This window comes from Schistocerca americana, chromosome 5 (genome assembly GCF_021461395.2).
Source record: "Schistocerca americana isolate TAMUIC-IGC-003095 chromosome 5, iqSchAmer2.1, whole genome shotgun sequence".
Classification (NCBI taxonomy): Eukaryota; Metazoa; Arthropoda; class Insecta; order Orthoptera; family Acrididae; genus Schistocerca; species Schistocerca americana.
The window spans coordinates 559,310,037-559,328,035 of record NC_060123.1 but is presented as its reverse complement, the minus strand read 5'-3'; the positions used below and the strand labels follow the sequence as shown (position 1 = coordinate 559,328,035).

The 17,999-nt window shown below is 44.9% G+C and overlaps 1 protein-coding gene across 1 annotated transcript in view; it reads right to left on the bottom strand.

Annotated features, from left to right (window-relative positions):
* LOC124616527 (probable cytochrome P450 6a13) overlaps positions 1-17,999 on the bottom strand; it is a 60,492-nt gene that overhangs the window by 25,980 nt on the left and 16,513 nt on the right. Inside the window, exon 4 of the mRNA XM_047144842.1 lies at positions 16,052-16,245. Within this exon, the coding sequence (XP_047000798.1) occupies positions 16,052-16,245 (194 nt within the window). The remainder of the gene's footprint in view (positions 1-16,051; positions 16,246-17,999) is intronic.

The following is a 17,999-nucleotide window of genomic DNA, read 5'->3' as shown; positions in this document are numbered from 1 at the left end:
GGCGTGAGGTCTCCACAGTACATCGATGTTGTCGCCAGTGGTCGGCGGAAGGTGCACGTGCCCGTCGACCTGTGACCGGACCGCAGCGACGCACGGATGCACGCCAAGACCGTAGGATCCTACACAGTGCCGTAGGGGACCGCACCGCCACTTCCCAGCAAATTAGGGACACTGTTGCTCCTGGGGTATCGGCGAGGACCATTCGCAACCGTCTCCATGAAGCTGGGCTACGGTCCCGCACACCGTTAGGCCGTCTTCCGCTCACGCCCCAACATCGTGCAGCCCCCCTCCAGTGGTGTCGCGACAGGCGTGAATGGAGGGACGAATGGAGACGTGTCGTCTTCAGCGATGAGAGTCACTTCTGCCTTGGTGCCAACGATGGTCGTATGCGTGTTTGGCGCCGTGCAGGTGAGCGCCACAATCAGGACTGCATACGACCGAGGCACACAGGGCCAACACCCGGCATCATGGTGTGGGGAGCGATCTCCTACACTGGCCGTACACCACTGGTGATCGTCGAGGGGACACTGAATAGTGCACGGTACATCCAAACCGTCATCGAACCCATCGTTCTACCATTCCTAGACCGGCAAAGGAACTTGCTGTTCCAACAGGACAATGCACGTCCGCATGTATCCCGTGCCACCCAACGTGCTCTAGAAGGTGTAAGTCAACTACCCTGGCCAGCAAGATCTCCGGATCTGTCCCCCATTGAGTATGTTTGGGACTGGATGAAGCGTCGTCTCACGCGGTCTGCACGTCCAGCACGAACGCTGGTCCAACTGAGGCGCCAGGTGGAAATGGCATGGCAAGCCGTTCCACAGGACTACATCCAGCATCTCTACGATCGTCTCCATGGGAGAATAGCAGCCTGCATTGCTGCGAAAGGTGGATATACACTGTACTAGTGCCGACATTGTGCATGCTCTGTTGCCTGTGTCTATGTGCCTGTGGTTCTGTCAGTGTGATCATGTGATGTATCTGACCCCAGGAATGTGTCAATAAAGTTTCCCCTTCCTGGGACAATGAATTCACGGTGTTCTTATTTCAATTTCCAGGAGTGTATAATGTATGTAGGGAGCACATTTTCAAACGTGGATTAAACGTTAGCCATAATAATTCGATTGGTTGCCATGGGTCGCGTATGCGGGTCATTATGTCAGTGAATGCTAAGTTCTGTTAAATCTTAGTAGATGCATCAGTTACAGCACATGGGTAAGATTGTTTTTAGTTTTGCTTTGAGATGTACACAGACATCCGCATGTCCTTTATTCGACAGCTGTATCGTTGGTGACACTAATATACGTCTGTACGTAAAAAGGAATTACACTCTTTGAAACAAGAAACTAAAATAACATCTATCTGACTATTCTTTTTAATAAACTGCAGAGTTTCATAATGTGTAAGAGAGCACCTCTACATGTACCATGATTACTCTGCAATTCAGACTTAAGTGTTTGGCAGAGGGTTCATAAAACCACCTTTAGACCATTTCTCAACTGTTCCACTCACGAAGTAAACATTTTCGTGAGCGGTCTGATTTCTTTTATTTTATTACAGTGATCCATTATTCCTTATGAAGGCGGAAGTTAAAAAAATAATTTAGTATTTGGAGGAGAAAGTTGGTTACTTCGCCGCTGCGGAAAACTATTTTGGTTTAGTGGTGACCAACCCAACTCGCTTACCACACATGTGCGACTCTCTCCTCTACTTTGTGACAATACAAAACGAGCTTCCGTTTTTTGAGCTTATTCGATGTCCTCTGTCAATCCCATCTGCTAGGAATCCCATATCGCGCATCAAAGTGCAGGCAGTCTCCTTTTTTTGCATCTCCTAAGTTTTCTGCCACTAAAATACAATATTTGGTTCGCGTGCTCCACAATATTTTCTGCGTGATGATTCCAATTTAAGTTAGTCCTGATCGTAGTTCCTGGGTATTTAGTTGATTCGACAATGTTTAAATTTTCTATGTTTTATTGTGTAACTGAAATTCAACGGATTTTTTTTAGTATTCATGTCGAGGACTTCAAACATTTTATTGTTTAGGGTCAGTACCACATCTCGTGTAAATAATTTTGAAATTCATTTGATCCTCTTGTCACTTTACTAAACGATAAAAGACAGAATGATCTGCAGAGGATAAACCACTGTACTAAAAAAAGTACCTTAGACAGTCAGCAAAATGTCAGCATGTTGTCATAATTTTCTCTTAGAAAGTGTAAAGTAGTTGTTGAAATGGATTCGTTCCACATTGTAACAAGACTTCGCATATGAGCCATGGAATATGCTAATAACTGAATCTCAACACCTTTTGGCCACGCGGGGTAGCCGCGCGGTCTAAGGCATCTTGTCACGGTCCGTGAGGCTTCCCCCGTCGGAGGTTCGAGTCCTTCCTCGGGCATGGGTGTGTGTGTCGTCCTTAGCATAAGTTAGTTTAAGTTAGATTACGTAGGGTGTAAGCTTAGGGACCGATGACCTCAGCAGTTTAGTCCCATAAGACGTTACCTAAAATTCCCAAATTTCAACACTTCTTGTAAATACTCCGACCGTCCGATCACCTAACCTCCCACAATGCTTTGACGAACAAGCACGGGATTGAGGGTGCTTTGTTTAACCCATACATCGTACGACTTCTATGAAGTTCATCTCGTACGTCATCGAGTGAGACGTAAGATCCTTGTAGTAGCATCCCGAGACTTCAAGTGGCGACTACACGGTCATGTAGCAATTGGGGATCCAGACACTTTCGCTATCCTGTGGTTTCCGCGACACAAGGTGATGAGCAAGGATAATTCAGTCTACCGCAAACGTTTCTAATTCAGTTGCTCATGTATCTCTGATCACGAAAAAATTCCGGTAGATATCGCACAGGTGTCATCCATTCCAGTGACTGATCACCTTTCTCGTAGTTACAGAAATTGTACCGTGTCACCGACGTTAATGCACTATATTACTCTTCTCTATGTTGAGGATCGGCTGTCTCCCTTTGTAGTGTGTCTTCTTGCATTTCATATCTGGTTGACTTCCACTTATACGAATGCATCTCCTGCAAACATCCTGAGAGAGTTACGCTCGGTTTCTGCAGATCATCTACACTCCTGGAAATTGAAATAAGAACACCATGAATTCATTGTCCCAGGAAGGGGAAACTTTATTGACACATTCCTGGGGTCAGATACATCACATGATCACACTGACAGAACCACAGGCACATAATCACAGGCAACAGAGCATGCACAATGTCGGCACTAGTACAGTGTATATCCACCTTTCGCAGCAATGCAGGCTGCTATTCTCCCATGGAGACGATCGTAGAGATGCTGGATGTAGTCCTGTGGAACGGCTTGCCATGCCATTTCCACCTGGCGCCTCAGTTGGACCAGTGTTCGTGCTGGACGTGCAGACCGCGTGAGACGACGCTTCATCCAGTCCCAAACATGCTCAATGGGGGACAGATCCGGAGATCTTGCTGGCCAGGGTAGTTGACTTACGCCTTCTAGAGCACGTTGGGTGGCACGGGATACATGCGGACGTGCATTGTCCTGTTGGAACAGCAAGTTCCCTTGCCGGTCTAGGAATGGTAGAACGATGGGTTCGATGACGGTTTGGATGTACCGTGCACTATTCAGTGTCCCCTCGACGATCACCAGTGGTGTACGGCCAGTGTAGGAGATCGCTCCCCACACCATGATGCCGGGTGTTGGCCCTGTGTGCCTCGGTCGTATGCAGTCCTGATTGTGGCGCTCACCTGCACGGCGCCAAACAGGCATACGACCATCATTGGCACCAAGGCAGAAGCGACTCTCATCGCTGAAGACGACACGTCTCCATTCGTCCCTCCATTCACGCCTGTCGCGACACCACTGGAGGGGGGCTGCACGATGTTGGGGCGTGAGCGGAAGACGGCCTAACGGTGTGCGGGACCGTAGCCCAGCTTCATGGAGACGGTTGCGAATGGTCCTCGCCGATACCCCAGGAGCAACAGTGTCCCTAATTTGCTGGGAAGTGGCGGTGCGGTCCCCTACGGCACTGCGTAGGATCCTACGGTCTTGGCGTGCATCCGTGCGTCGCTGCGGTCCGGTCCCTGGTCGACGGGGACGTGCACCTTCCGCCGACCACTGGCGACAACATCGATGTACTGTGGAGACCTCACGCCCCACGTGTTGAGCAATTCGGCGGTACGTCCACCCGGCCTCCCGCATGCCCACTATACGCCCTCGCTCAAAGTCCGTCAACTGCACATACGGTTCACGTCCACGCTGTCGCGGCATGCTCCCAGTGTTAAAGACTGCGATGGAGCTCCGTATGCCACGGCAAACCGCTGACACTGACGGCGGCGGTGCACAAATGCTGCGCAGCTAGCGCCATTCGACGGCCAACACCGCTGTTCCTGGTGTGTCCGCTGTGCCGTGCGTGTGATCATTGCTTGTACAGCCCTCTCGCAGTGTCCGGAGCAAGTATGGTGGGTCTGACACACCGGTGTCAATGTGTTCTTTTTTCCATTTCCAGGAGTGTATATGTGTTGTGGAACAGTGACAGTGCTACGATACTTATGTAACAACGGACGCCACCTACCTTCTGGCGACGCCTATCCAGCATAGATGTCGTACTGAATCAGTTTTCAAATTCATTCTTAAACTAGTCTCATAACTGTTCCGATATTCTGTAATCACCCCTTTTGTTTGTACTTATATGGATATGGTGACCTGCAGCAGTCTAGAACGAAATTAGAATTATATATTAATACCTTCAGCTGCTGACGGGCGTTGATATATATCAACGGGGACAGGTGAAAATGTGTGCCCCTTGCGGGACTCGAACCCGGGATATCCTGCTTACACGGCAGACGGTCTATCCATTTTTTTTTTTTTTTTTTCATTTTGTTCGGTATTGTTCGTTGCGTTTGGTCTGGCCAGACGTCACAAGACATTCGTTCAAGTTGATCGTTGATTCCTTTACTCTGTTTTTTTTTACAGAGGGCGAGCAGCCCTCTGAGCGAACACGCTGAGCTACCGTGCTGGCAGCCATCTGAACCACCGAGGGCACAGAGGATAGTGCGACTGCAGGGACTATCTCGCGCACGCCTCCCGCGAGACCCACATTCTCACCTTATATGTCCACACACTACATTCGTCGTGTCCCTACCCAACACACTCATTACTCGTGGAAGACATGCTTACCAAGTCCCGTAAGAGTTCGGGTAATATGTGTGCATCCGCACAGAAGAAGAAGTCATGGCTGGTATTGCCAGAACTATATACTTCTGTGGATATGGTGTCTGTTCTTTCGAACACATGTTACCCATATTACACATATTACCAGAACTGTTACGGGAATTGGTAACAATGTCTTCCACTACTAATGAGTGTGTTTGGTAGGAGGGACACTACGAAAGTAGTGTGTGGACATTTAATGTGAGAATGTGGGTCTCGCGGTAGGCGTGCGCGAAAGAGTCCCTGCAGTCACACTATCCTCTCTGCCCTCGGTGGCTCAGATGGATAGAGCGTTTACCATGTAAGCAGGACATCCCGGGTTCGAGTCCCGGTCGGGGCACACATCTTCACCTGTCCACGTTGATATGTATCAACGCCCGTCAGCAGCTGAAGGTATTAATATATAATTCTAATTTCATATTGTTTGTGTTTCTCGCCACTTACTGTGACTCGGTCGAATACTACGTTTTGCGATGTCGGGTTTGAATCCATTTAGAGCAACGAGGGGGCAATCAAATGATAACTGCACAGCCGCCCCAACGAGACCGTGGCATGGTTCCATTCGAAGGCAATCATCACACGCGTTGTTATGAGATTTGTCCCAGAATGAGAGCATTCCATGGTCCTGTTGTGGCGGCTGTTCGGTTTTCATATGACTGCCCCTTACATTCACCGCAGTAATAAAATGTGTGTCAAGCCAACGAAATGATAAAAATAATCAACAAGCCATTTTTATGTTGGTTTTCCAAATATTTGTTTATCGCTTCTGGCAAATACCACTTTTCTTAATTATTGACAAGAGATTTCAGGTCGATTCCGTATTCCTGGATTTCCGGAAGGCTTTTGACACTGTACCACACAAGCGGCTCGTAGTGAAATTGCGTGCTTATGGAATATCGTCTCAGTTATGTGACTGCATTTGTGATTTCCTCTCAGAGAGGTCACAGTTCGTAGTAATTGATGGATAGTCATAGAGTAAAAGAGAAGTGATTTCAGGCTCTCCCCAAGGTAGTGATATAGGCCCTTTGCTGTTACTTATCTATATAAACGATTTGGGAGACAATCTGAGCAGCCGTCTTCGGTTGTTTGCAGATGACGCTGTCGTTTATCGACAAATAAAGTCATCAGAAGATCAAAACAAACTGCAAAACGATTTAGAAAAGATATCTGAATGGTGCGAAAAGTGACAGTTGACCCTAAATAACGAAAAGTGTGGAGTCATCCACATGAATGCTAAAAGGAACTCGTTAAACTTCGGTTACACGATAAATCTAAAGGCTGTAAATTCAACTAAATACGTAGGTACTACAATTACGAACAACTTAAATTGGAAAGAACACATAGAAAATGTTGTGGGGAAAGCTAACCACAGGCTGCGTTTTATTGGTAGGAAACTTATAAAATGTAACAGACTTACTAAGGAGACTGCCTACACTACGCTTGTCCGTCCTCTTTTAGAATACTACTGCGCGGTGTAGGATCCTTACCAGATAGGACTGACGGAGTACATCGAAAAAGTTCAAAGAAAGGCAGAACGTTTTGTTTTATCGCGAAATATGGTAGATAGTGTCACACAGATGATACAGGATTTGGGCTGGACATCATTAAACGAAAGGCGTTTTTCGTTGCGACGGAATCTTCTCACGACATTCCAATCAATAACTTTCTCCTCCGAATGCGAAAATATTTTGTTGGCACTGACGTACATAGGGAGGAATCATCACCACGATAAAATAAGGGAAATCAGAGCTCGTATGGAAAGATATAGGTGTTCATTCTTTCCGCGCACTATACGAGATTGGAATAATAGAGAATTGTGAAGGTGGTTCGATGAACCCTCTGCCAGGCACTTAAATGTGATTTGCAGAGTATCCATGTAGATGTAGATCTAGATGTAGATTAAATCACATCCAGTTTCGTTTCCTACCCTGTCCAATTGAAGTACTGCTCCATCTTTAATACCCTTTCTTAAACATCAGTCGTGCTCTCACATCGTGCCAATTTCTTAACGGCTCTTACAAACTTATTCCGTCTTTCTGTAACTGTGCTCGATATAAAGAAAGAAAAGTAACATTCAATATCGACCAGTACAAAGAGGGAACAATAAGCACAGAAGTGTAAGAAACAAGTGTTGCGAGCACTGGGGGCGCCAAACAGGACCCAGTCTTTCTCCTATATTGCTCAACATGAACACTACCTGATCAAGAGTGTAGCCAGCCGGAGTGGCCGAGCGGTTCTAGGCGCTTCAGTCTGGAACCGCGCGACCGCTAAGGTCGCAGGTTCGAATCCTGCCTCGGGCGTGGATGTGTGTGATGTCCTTAGGTTAGTTGGGTGTAAGTAGTTCTAAGTTCTAGAGGACTGATGATCTCAGAAGTTAAGTCCCATAGTGCTCAGAGCCATTTTTGATCAAGAGTGTCCAGACACTACTGTGTAATGGGTAACTGACCACTAGATGTCACGAGAGGCACACTGGCCAATATAAAACATGGCAGGCAGCATTATGTTATCAGTAGAGACGCAGATTGGGTTGGTGAGGAGAGGTCACTGTGTTCGAACGTGGAGCAGTCACTGGGTGTTACCCGAGTAATGAACCTACTAACCCTTCTAACATTGCCCAAGTCGATTGCTGGTGGTGTCTCTGAAGTGAAAATGCGAAGAAAGAACCACAGCTAAAAATGAACGAACAACAATCTCGACCGCAATAAAACATTTATTTGGAACGGTTAACAGTTTAGGGCAACACGCAACCATCTTCAGACCGTTTATGGCATGATGGAAAGTGACGGCGATGAAAGGTCTGAAGATGGTCACACTCGGACAGAAACCGATAACCGCTGTAAATAAATATTTTATTCCGGTCGAGACAGTTTTTAATCCATATTAAAGTACTTTTGGTCAGACAGCTGTTTCTCCGCGAGAAATGTTCTCAAAATTACATAACCACACCTAAACAAATACAAGGCAGCCGTCGAACATTCCGGAGGGCCATTATAAAAAAACCTCATGAAACCAGCAGAAGAAACCACTCGTGAGTTCGAAAGTTAAAAAGAATGGGGCACAGTGGTAGAGCAGCTCCTTATATCCCACATACACTATTGGCCATTAAAATTGCTACACCACGAAGATGACGCGCTACAGACGCGAAATTTAACCGACAGGAAGAAGATGCTGTGATATGCAAATTATTAGTTTTTCAGAGCATTCACACAAGGTTGGCACCGGTGGCGCCACATACAACGTGCCGACATCAGGAAAGTTTCCAACCGATTTCTCATACACAAACAGCAGTTGACCGGCATTGCCTGTTGAAACGTTGTTGTGATGCCTCGTGTGAGGAGGAGAAGTGGGTACCATCACGTTTCCGACTTTGATAAAGGTCGGATTGTAGCCTATCGCGATTGCGGTTTATCGTATCGCCACAATGGTGCTCGCAATCCAATGACTGTTAGCAGAATATGGAATCGGTGGGTTCAGGAGGGTAATACGGAACGCCGTGCTGGATCCCAACGGCGTCGTATCAGTAGCAGTCGGGATGACAGGCATCTTGTCCGCATGGCTGTAACGGATCGTGCAACCACGTCTCGATCCCTGAGTCAACAGATGGGGACGTTTGCAAGACAACAACCATCTGCACGAACAGTTCGACGACGTTTGCAGCAGCATGGACTATCAGCTCGGAGACCATGGCTGCGGTTACCCTTGACGCTGCATCACAGACAGGAGCCCATGCGATGGTGTACTCGACGACGAACCAGGGTGCACGAATGGCAAAACGTCATTTTTTCGGATGAATCCAGGTTCTGTTTACAGCATCATGATGGTCTCATCCGTGTTTGGCGACTTCGCGCTGAACGCACATTGGAAGCGTGTATTCGTCATCGCCATACTGGCGTATCACCCGGCGTGATGATATGGGGTGCCATTGGTTACACGTTTCGGTCATCTCTTGTTCGCATTGACGGTACTTTGAACAGTGGACGTTACATTTCAGATGAGTTAAGACCCGTGGCTGTACCCTTCATTCGATCCCTGCGAAACCGTACATTTCAGCAGGATAATGCAAGACCGCATGTTGCGGATCCTGTACGGGTCTTTCTGGATACAGAAAATGTTCGACTGCTGCCAGGGCCAGCACATTCTTCAGATCTCTCACAAATTGAAAACATCTGGTCAATGGCGGCCGAGCAACTGGCTCGTCACAATCCGCCAGTCACTACTCTTGATGAACTGTGGTAACGTGTTGAAGCTGCATGGGCAGCTATACCTGTACACGCCATCCAAGCTCTGTTTTACTCAATGCCCAGGCGTATCAAGGCCGTTATTACGCCCAGTCGTGGTTTTTCTGGGTACTGATTTCTCAGGATCTATGCACCCAAATTGCGTGAAAATGTAATCACATGTCAGTTCTAGTATAATATATTTGTCCAATGAATACCCGTTTATCATCTGCATTTCTTCTTGGTGTAGCAATTTTAATGGCCAGTAGTGTATTTCTGTATGATTACATGATGATGGCGTCCTCTTGGGTAAAATATTCCGGAGGTAAAATAGTCCCCCATTCGGATCTCCGGGCGGGGACTGTGGTGTCACCGCCAGACACCACACTTGCTAGGTGGTAGCTTAAATCGGCCGCGGTCCAGTTAGTACATGTCGGACCCGCGTGTCGCCACTGTGTAATCGCAGACCTAGCGCCACCACCAAGGCAGGTCTCGTGATACGAGAGAGCACTCGCCCCAGTTGTACGAGAACCTAGCTACCGACCAGATGTACGAAGCCTTTCTCTCTCATTAGCCGAGAGACAGAATAGCCATCAGCTAAGTTAATGGCTACGAACTAGCAAGGCGCCATTAGCCATACAGTGATTGTACTTAAAGTCTCCTGTGTATCGTCAAGATCAATGTACCACAATGATTGAGTAAAGTTAAGTATTAAACCTGCTCCGTACTTTTCTTCCTAACATTAATTACGTATCCTGTTCCAGTACTTCACGCCCGTCTGCGTTAGTCTAGCTTGCCTTTTCAGCCATCTCAACTTCACGGTGTCGGCCCAGATACCGACACAACAGGGACTACTCAAGAGGATGTCGTTATCAGGAGAAAGAAAACTGGCGTTCTACGGATCGGAGCGTGGAATGTCAGATCCCTTAATCGGGCAGGTAGGTTAGAAAATTTAAAAAGGGAAATGGATAGGTTGAAGTTAGATATAGTGGGAATTAGTGAAGTTCGGTGGCAGGAGGAACAAGACTTCTGGTCAGGTGACTACAGGGTTATAAACACAAAATCAAATAGGGGTAATGCAGGAGTAGGTTTAATAATGAATAGGAAAATAGGAATGCGGGTAAGCTACTACAAACAGCATAGTGAACGCATTATTGTGGCCAAGATAGATACGAAGCCCACGCCTACTCCAGTAGTACAAGTTTATATGCCAACTAGCTCTGCAGATGACGAAGAAATTGAAGAAATGTATGATGAAATAAAAGAAATTATTCAGATTGTGAAGGGAGACGAAAATTTAATAGTCATGGGTGACTGGAATTCGAGTGTAGGAAAAGGGAGAGAAGGAAACATAGTAGGTGAATATGGATTGGGGGACAAAAATGAAAGAGGAAGCCGCCTGGTCGAATTTTGCACAGAGCACAACATAATCATAACTAACACTTGGTTTAAGAATCATGAAAGAAGGTTGTATACATGGAAGAACCCTGGAGATACTAAAAGGTATCAGATAGATTATATAATGGTAAGACAGAGATTTAGGAACCAGGTTTTAAATTGTAAGACATTTCCAGGGGCAGATGTGGACTCTGACCACAATCTATTGGTTATGACCTGTAGATTAAAACTGAAGAAACTGCAAAAAGGTGGGAATTAAAGGAGATGGGACCTGGATAAACTAAAAGAACCAGAGGTTGTACAGAGATTCAGGGAGAGCATAAGGGAGCAATTGACAGGAATGGGGGAAATAAATACAGTAGAAGAAGAATGGGTAGCTTTGAGGGATGAAGTAGTGAAGGCAGCAGAGGATCAAGTAGGTAAAAAGACGAGGGCTAGTAGAAATCCTTGGGTAACAGAAGAAATATTGAATTTAATTGATGAAACAAGAAAATATAAAAATGCAGTAAGTGAAACAGGCAAAAAGGAATACAAACGTCTCAAAAATGAGATCAACAGGAAGTGCAAAATGGCTAAGCAGGGATGGCTAGAGGACAAATGTAAGGATGTAGAGGCCTATCTCACTAGGGGTAAGATAGATACCGCCTACAGGAAAATTAAAGAGACCTTTGGAGATAAGAGAACGACTTGTATGAATATCAAGAGCTCAGATGGAAACCCAGTTCTAAGCAAAGAAGGGAAAGCAGAAAGGTGGAAGGAGTATATAGAGGGCCTATACAAGGGCGATGTACTTGAGGACAATATTATGGAAATGGAAGAGGATGTAGATGAAGATGAAATGGGAGATATGATACTGCGTGAAGAGTTTGACAGAGCACTGAAAGACCCGAGTCGAGACAAGGCCCCCGGAGTAGACAATATTCCATTGGAACTACTGACGGCCGTGGGAGAGCCAGTCCTGACAAAACTCTACCATCTGGTGAGCAAGATGTATGAAACAGGCGAAATACCCTCAGACTTCAAGAAGAATATAATAATTCCAATCCCAAAGAAAGCAGGTGTTGACAGATGTGAAAATTACCGAACTATCAGCTTAATAAGTCACAGCTGCAAAATACTAACACGAATTCTTTACAGACGAATGGAAAAACTAGTAGAAGCCAACCTCGGGGAAGATCAGTTTGGATTCCGTAGAAACACTGGAACACGTGAGGCAATACTGACCTTACGACTTATCTTAGAAGAAAGATTAAGGAAAGGCAAACCTACGTTTCTAGCATTTGTAGACTTAGAGAAAGCTTTTGACAATGTTGACTGGAATACTCTCTTTCAAATTCTAAAGGTGGCAAGGGTAAAATACAGGGAGCGAAAGGCTATTTACAATTTGTACAGAAGCCAGATGGCAGTTATAAGAGTCGAAGGACATGAAAGGGAAGCAGTGGTTGGGAAGGGAGTAAGACAGGGTTGTAGCCTCTCCCCGATGTTGTTCAATCTGTATATTGAGCAAGCAGTAAAGGAAACAAAAGAAAAATTCGGAGTAGGTATTAAAATTCATGGAGAAGAAATAAAAACTTTGAGGTTCGCCGATGACATTGTAATTCTGTCAGAGACAGCAAAGGACTTGGAAGAGCAGTTGAATGGAATGGACAGTGTCTTGAAAGGAGGATATAAGATGAACATCAACAAAAGCAAAACAAGGATAATGGAATGTAGTGTAATTAAGTCGGGTGATGCTGAGGGAATTAGATTAGGAAATGAGGCACTTAAAGTAGTAAAGGAGTTTTGCTATTTGGGGAGAAAAATAACTGATGGTCGAAGTAGAGAGGATATAAAATGTAGGCTGGCAATGGCAAGGAAAGCGTTTCTGAAGAAGAGAAATTTGTTAACATCCAGTATAGATTTAAGTGTCAGGAAGTCATTTCTGAAAGTATTCGTATGGAGTGTAGCCATGTATGGAAGTGAAACATGGACGATAAATACAGTAGTTTGGACAAGAAGAGAATAGAAGCTTTCGAAATGTGGTGCTACAGAAGAATGCTGAAGATTAGATGGGTAGATCACATAACTAATGAGGAAGTATTGAATAGGATTGGGGAGAAGAGAAGTTTGTGGCACAACTTGACCAGAAGAAGGGATCGGTTGGTAGGACATGTTCTGAGGCATCAAGAGATCACCAATTTAGTATTGGAGGGCAGCGTGGAGGTTAAAAATCGTAGAGGGAGACCAAGAGATGAATACACTAAGCAGATTCAGAAGGATGTAGGTTGCAGTAGGTACTGGGAGATGAAAAAGCTTGCACAGGATAGAGTAGCATGGAGAGCTGCATCAAACCAGTCTCAGGACTGAAGACCACAACAACAACAACAGTGTATTTCTGCAGTCAACACTAAGGAATGTTTCATTTGGTGTAAGGAGGGATGCCACTGGACAGTGGATGATTGATATCGAGTGATTTGGAATGGTAAATCACGCTGTGCCCTGTGGCAGTCCGATGGAAAGCTTAGGGTTTGGTGAAAGCCCGAAGAATGTTACCTGCCATCATGTGTAGTGCCAAGAACGAAGCACGGAGGAGGTGGTTATATGGTATCGGGTTGTTTTTCGTAGTTGCAGTGCGATCGCAATATTGTGCTTAAGGAAAAGGTTAAGGTAAAAGGATGTGAACACACTTTACAGAATTGTGTACTGCCTGTAAAAGAGGAAGGGTTTGGAGACGATGATAGTTTGTATCAGGATGACGATGGACCTTCTCATAAAGCAGCATTTCTGAGGCAATGCTTCATGGGTAATAACATTTCTCAAATGGAATAGTTTACCCATGGTCCCCATCGAAACTCAGTGGAACATCTTTGGGATGAATTAGAACGTCGACTTCGCTCCAGACCCCAGCATCCAACATTACTACTTTGTCTGATTTCGGCTGCCAGTCATCCACAGACATTCAGACACCTCAATGAAAGTGTTCCCAGAAGAGTTCAAGCCGTCGTAAACGGCAGTTGGACACACCCCATATTAATGTCTTCTTCTGATAGGCGTCCAGATGGTTTTTATTTGATAGTATATGTCCATTAAATAAAATAAAAGTTCATAAGTGAGATTATTATTTGAGGTGAACGGGTGTCGACGATAAGACTCACTAATGACATTATTGTCATCTGTGGAAGCGCGGGAACATTATAGGACTAGCTGAATAGGATAAACAGCTACCGAAGCCAGACTGTGGACTGAGAAAAAACGAAAGAAAGACGAAACTGTGGGGGAGAAGGTAGTGAACCATGTGGAGGAGTTATGCAGTGTTGGAAGCAAAATAATGCTTGACAGAAGATGAAAATGGATATTAGAAGGGGACTATCGCAGACGAGGAGACCATTCCTCGCTATAAAATGAATACCCATATCAAACATAGGCCTTAACTTGAGTATTAAATACCTAAGCGTGTTCGTCTGGGGTGCAGCATTGTATGGAAATGAATCATGAACTGTGGAGAAATCTGAAAAGAAGAGAATCGATGCGTTTTAGGTGTGGAGTTACAATTGGATGTTGCAAATTAAGTAGTCTGATAAGATAAAAAAGCAGGTTCTCCGCAAAATCGACTGGGAAAGTAATGTATAGAAAACATGTACTAGAAGAGAGAATAGGGCGATAGGACATGTGTCAGGACATCAGAGAATAGTTTCCATGGTGCTAGAGGAAGTGTAGGAGAAACGCGGATTAGAATACAGAGAATAAGTAATTGAAGAAATGGTGTGCAGGTCTACATTGAGATGAAGAGACTGAGACGAGAGAAAACGGCAGTGAGTTGAGCCGGCCGCTGTGGTCGAGCGGTTCTAGGCGCTTCAGTGCGGCGCCGCGCGGCTCCTACGGTCGCAGTTTCGAATCCTGCCTCGGGGATGGATGTGTGTGATGTCCTTAGGTTAGTTAGGTTTAAGTAGTTCCAAGTTCTAGGGGACTGATGAACTCAGATGTTAAGTCCCATAGTGCTTAGAGCCATCTGAACCATTTCTGATGGGTTGCGACAAAACACTCGGAAGATTGATGACAGAATAATAAAAAAAATAGTGAATGTCCTTCTAGGACGTAGAAAAGAATGTGCACACACAACTGCCCAGGTAAGGAGTCAATACAAATAAGAGTATTACACTGTCCAGTATTACACTGTCCAGTATTACACATTGTGTGACCGCATGCCTAAAGCCTGAATAACCACCGCTAGAAGAGGTTCAGGAAGAGCGTCAGTGAGGTTCTGAAAGATACCGACAAGGATGTGGAGCCATGCCGACTTCGTTCCGTGTCCAACAGCGCTGTGTTTTTCGGTTGAGGATCGGCGAACAGCCCGATCGAGATGATCCAACAGTTTCTGGATTGGGTTTAAATTTGGGGAGTTTAGTGGACTAAGGGAGTATGGAGAACTCATCCTGGTGCTCTTTGCATCATGCACATACACTGTATGCTGAGGAAAAACAAATTTATTATAGGGGTGTACACGGTCTCCAAGGATAGATACTTTCTTGCGTTCACCCATTGTGCCTTCCTGAATGACGAGGGAACCCGGGGATACAACGATGTTCCCCAGACTATAAAGCTCCCTCCTGTTTACAAGATGTTTGCTTTCGCGCTGTACATGCCAACAACCATCCGCCTGATGCAACATACTACGTGGTTCATCAGAAAAGCCCACCTGTCGTCACTCAGTGGATGTCCAGTTGCAGCGTCTGTGTACAACTTTCAGCCTTCGTAGCCGAAGGACAGCAGTCAGCATGGGTGCATGAACCAGGTTCCTACTGCGGGGGCCTATATGCAGCAACGTTCGTTGAGGAGACCCTTGGTTCATCTGGGCGGTCAGATGTTCAACAGTTGCACGTCTGTTCGTCCGTACACATCTCTGCAGCCGTCGTTCACCCTTGCCATCTATATCCCGTCGTACACAACTGTTGCCTCGGCGGCGGTTTTGGATAGTGTGTTTTCCGCGTCCCTCTGACATACTTGTATACCCTCCTCTGCTAGCGCTGCCGCCTGCAGCCTGTTTGTGGATACTGACGACGTGTAACATAGCCAGTGGTCATTTTAGTGTCACTGGACCGTATGGTTGCGTGATCCCCATTTGCGATTATTTCGATCCAGTTTTTTGTAATACGTGTTTATTGAAAGAAATTCAGATATGATTTATAAGTTAACAATAAAATACATATTTCATCATTATTGTTGTGGTGTATGTCGTTCACTTACTCCAGTTACTGTCGTTGTCGTCATGGGCCTTTGCACTACCAGATTTCTCGTCATCCATGAAGCCTCTGTTCTTGAGCTGTATCAGCATGTGCATGAAGTCATTGCGCTCTACGTTGTTACTCTCCCGGTAGTTCACTGTATCCCTCACCATATCCTCGAAGTACTTGAGAACTTCCTTTCTGCCTACAATCGCCCTGAAAGATGAGGTAGACAGCAAACAACGAAATTAGTAACGCTGTGATAAAAGTTAGTGGCATTTTGATAAAGTTGTGAAGAATGGAAGACACTAACGCCATTTGTAGCTATAAAATAGTAGCAAAGTTTTCACTTTTAATTCTATGCACTGCAATGGGGTGGTTCTAGATGAAAGGTGAACGCTTTTCTTGGATCGTGACAAATAAATAAAAACACCTACAGCCGTCCTTATGATTTTATTTTATTTTGTCGCTACCAGTTTCAACGCTTCAGTGCCTGAAGATGACGTACTCAATTGTTGAAAGGACGGCTGTAGGTGTTTTTATTTGTTTGTCACGATAGTAAATGGCCGTCGCCCCAGAGACCTCCTGCTAAAGGGATGGACATACAAAAGCTTTCCTTGGATAGTCCCCCAGTGCTAACAGTACAACTGCATAAAACACTTGGGTGCACATTCAATGAAACGGATATTATTATTCCCATGGTGCAAACATGATGCATCCACGTGGATACTAAGACATAGTATTGTTGTCCTTTTGAAGGGAAACAGACTTAATCGTAAATGTATGATCTATTCTTAACAGTTTCTGAGATACAACTGGTTAAAACTGCCATGTGCATGATTTACGCTAGTGATGTTAAAGAACTAATGTAATTGGTAAATAGTTTCTTTTTAGCCATCGTTAGGAAATGCGACATCAGTCTACAGTGTGCTATGTTGCTAATCGATCCTGATAAATTGCAGATGGTCCGTGCATCTGGCTTTTATAAGAATGCGCAGTTTAAGGGCCGCAATAGCAAGGAACTCAATTTTGGCCAACTGCACGATCACTGATTATTATTATTATTGTTATATTATCTAAATCTTAATCAAATACCTGTGACCTGTATTCGTGATTAGCTGCCGTTCTGTTTGCCTGATAAGAAGCTATTCTATTCTAATACTCATAGAAACTGCAAAATTGCAACTGAAACTTTATTCCGTAGAAGTAGAAGAGACCATTTATGTAGTGAAATACATTGCCTAGTTTCAAGATAAAAGTAGTGTAATTTTTTTAAAATTGGGAATTGTAATTGTGAAATTATATTTTTTAATGTACCACGGAGAAAAACGTCGGCGGAGATACTTTTAACTGTTCAGTGTTATTTAACCAACAATAAATTGGAAAGACCGATTTAACCAAAATATTTATCAACACCATTCTCTAAATTAATGGACCAATTCATACACGAGAAATCAATTAAATGAAATTCGTCAGTTTTATGTATCAAGATTAAACGATATAATAGCGGTCACTAGCATGTTTTGTTCACTGCGGGCTACTTCATAGCATATCTTCAGTGTATGGAATTTCACGTTGATTTTTCGTCAGTGTAGATGTGGTCCACGCAGATGAACCACCTTACTGCAAAATGATAACGGGCGGATTTCCTAAGGTCGAAGTGGCCCTTGGAAGCTTGTCAACGGACTGCGGGATTTACTCAAGGTTCTGTTTTTCGTCCACGGTTGGAGACACAGGGTGCTATAAAGGAATGCCTGAGGATGCAAACTCACTTTTATCTCCATTAGAGAGTTACTTAGCGGTTTCGTGTAGTCAAAAGACCGTAGAAAGAGGTTTCCGTTAATAACAAAACACAGCGACTAAGACGAAACAAAACTGCGTTTAGGCAGTTTATAAGTTCATCACCATTTCTAGCCTCCAGGAACGTTTACACGAAGAGAGGGTTTAACTTTTGCGCTTCTTCAGAAAAA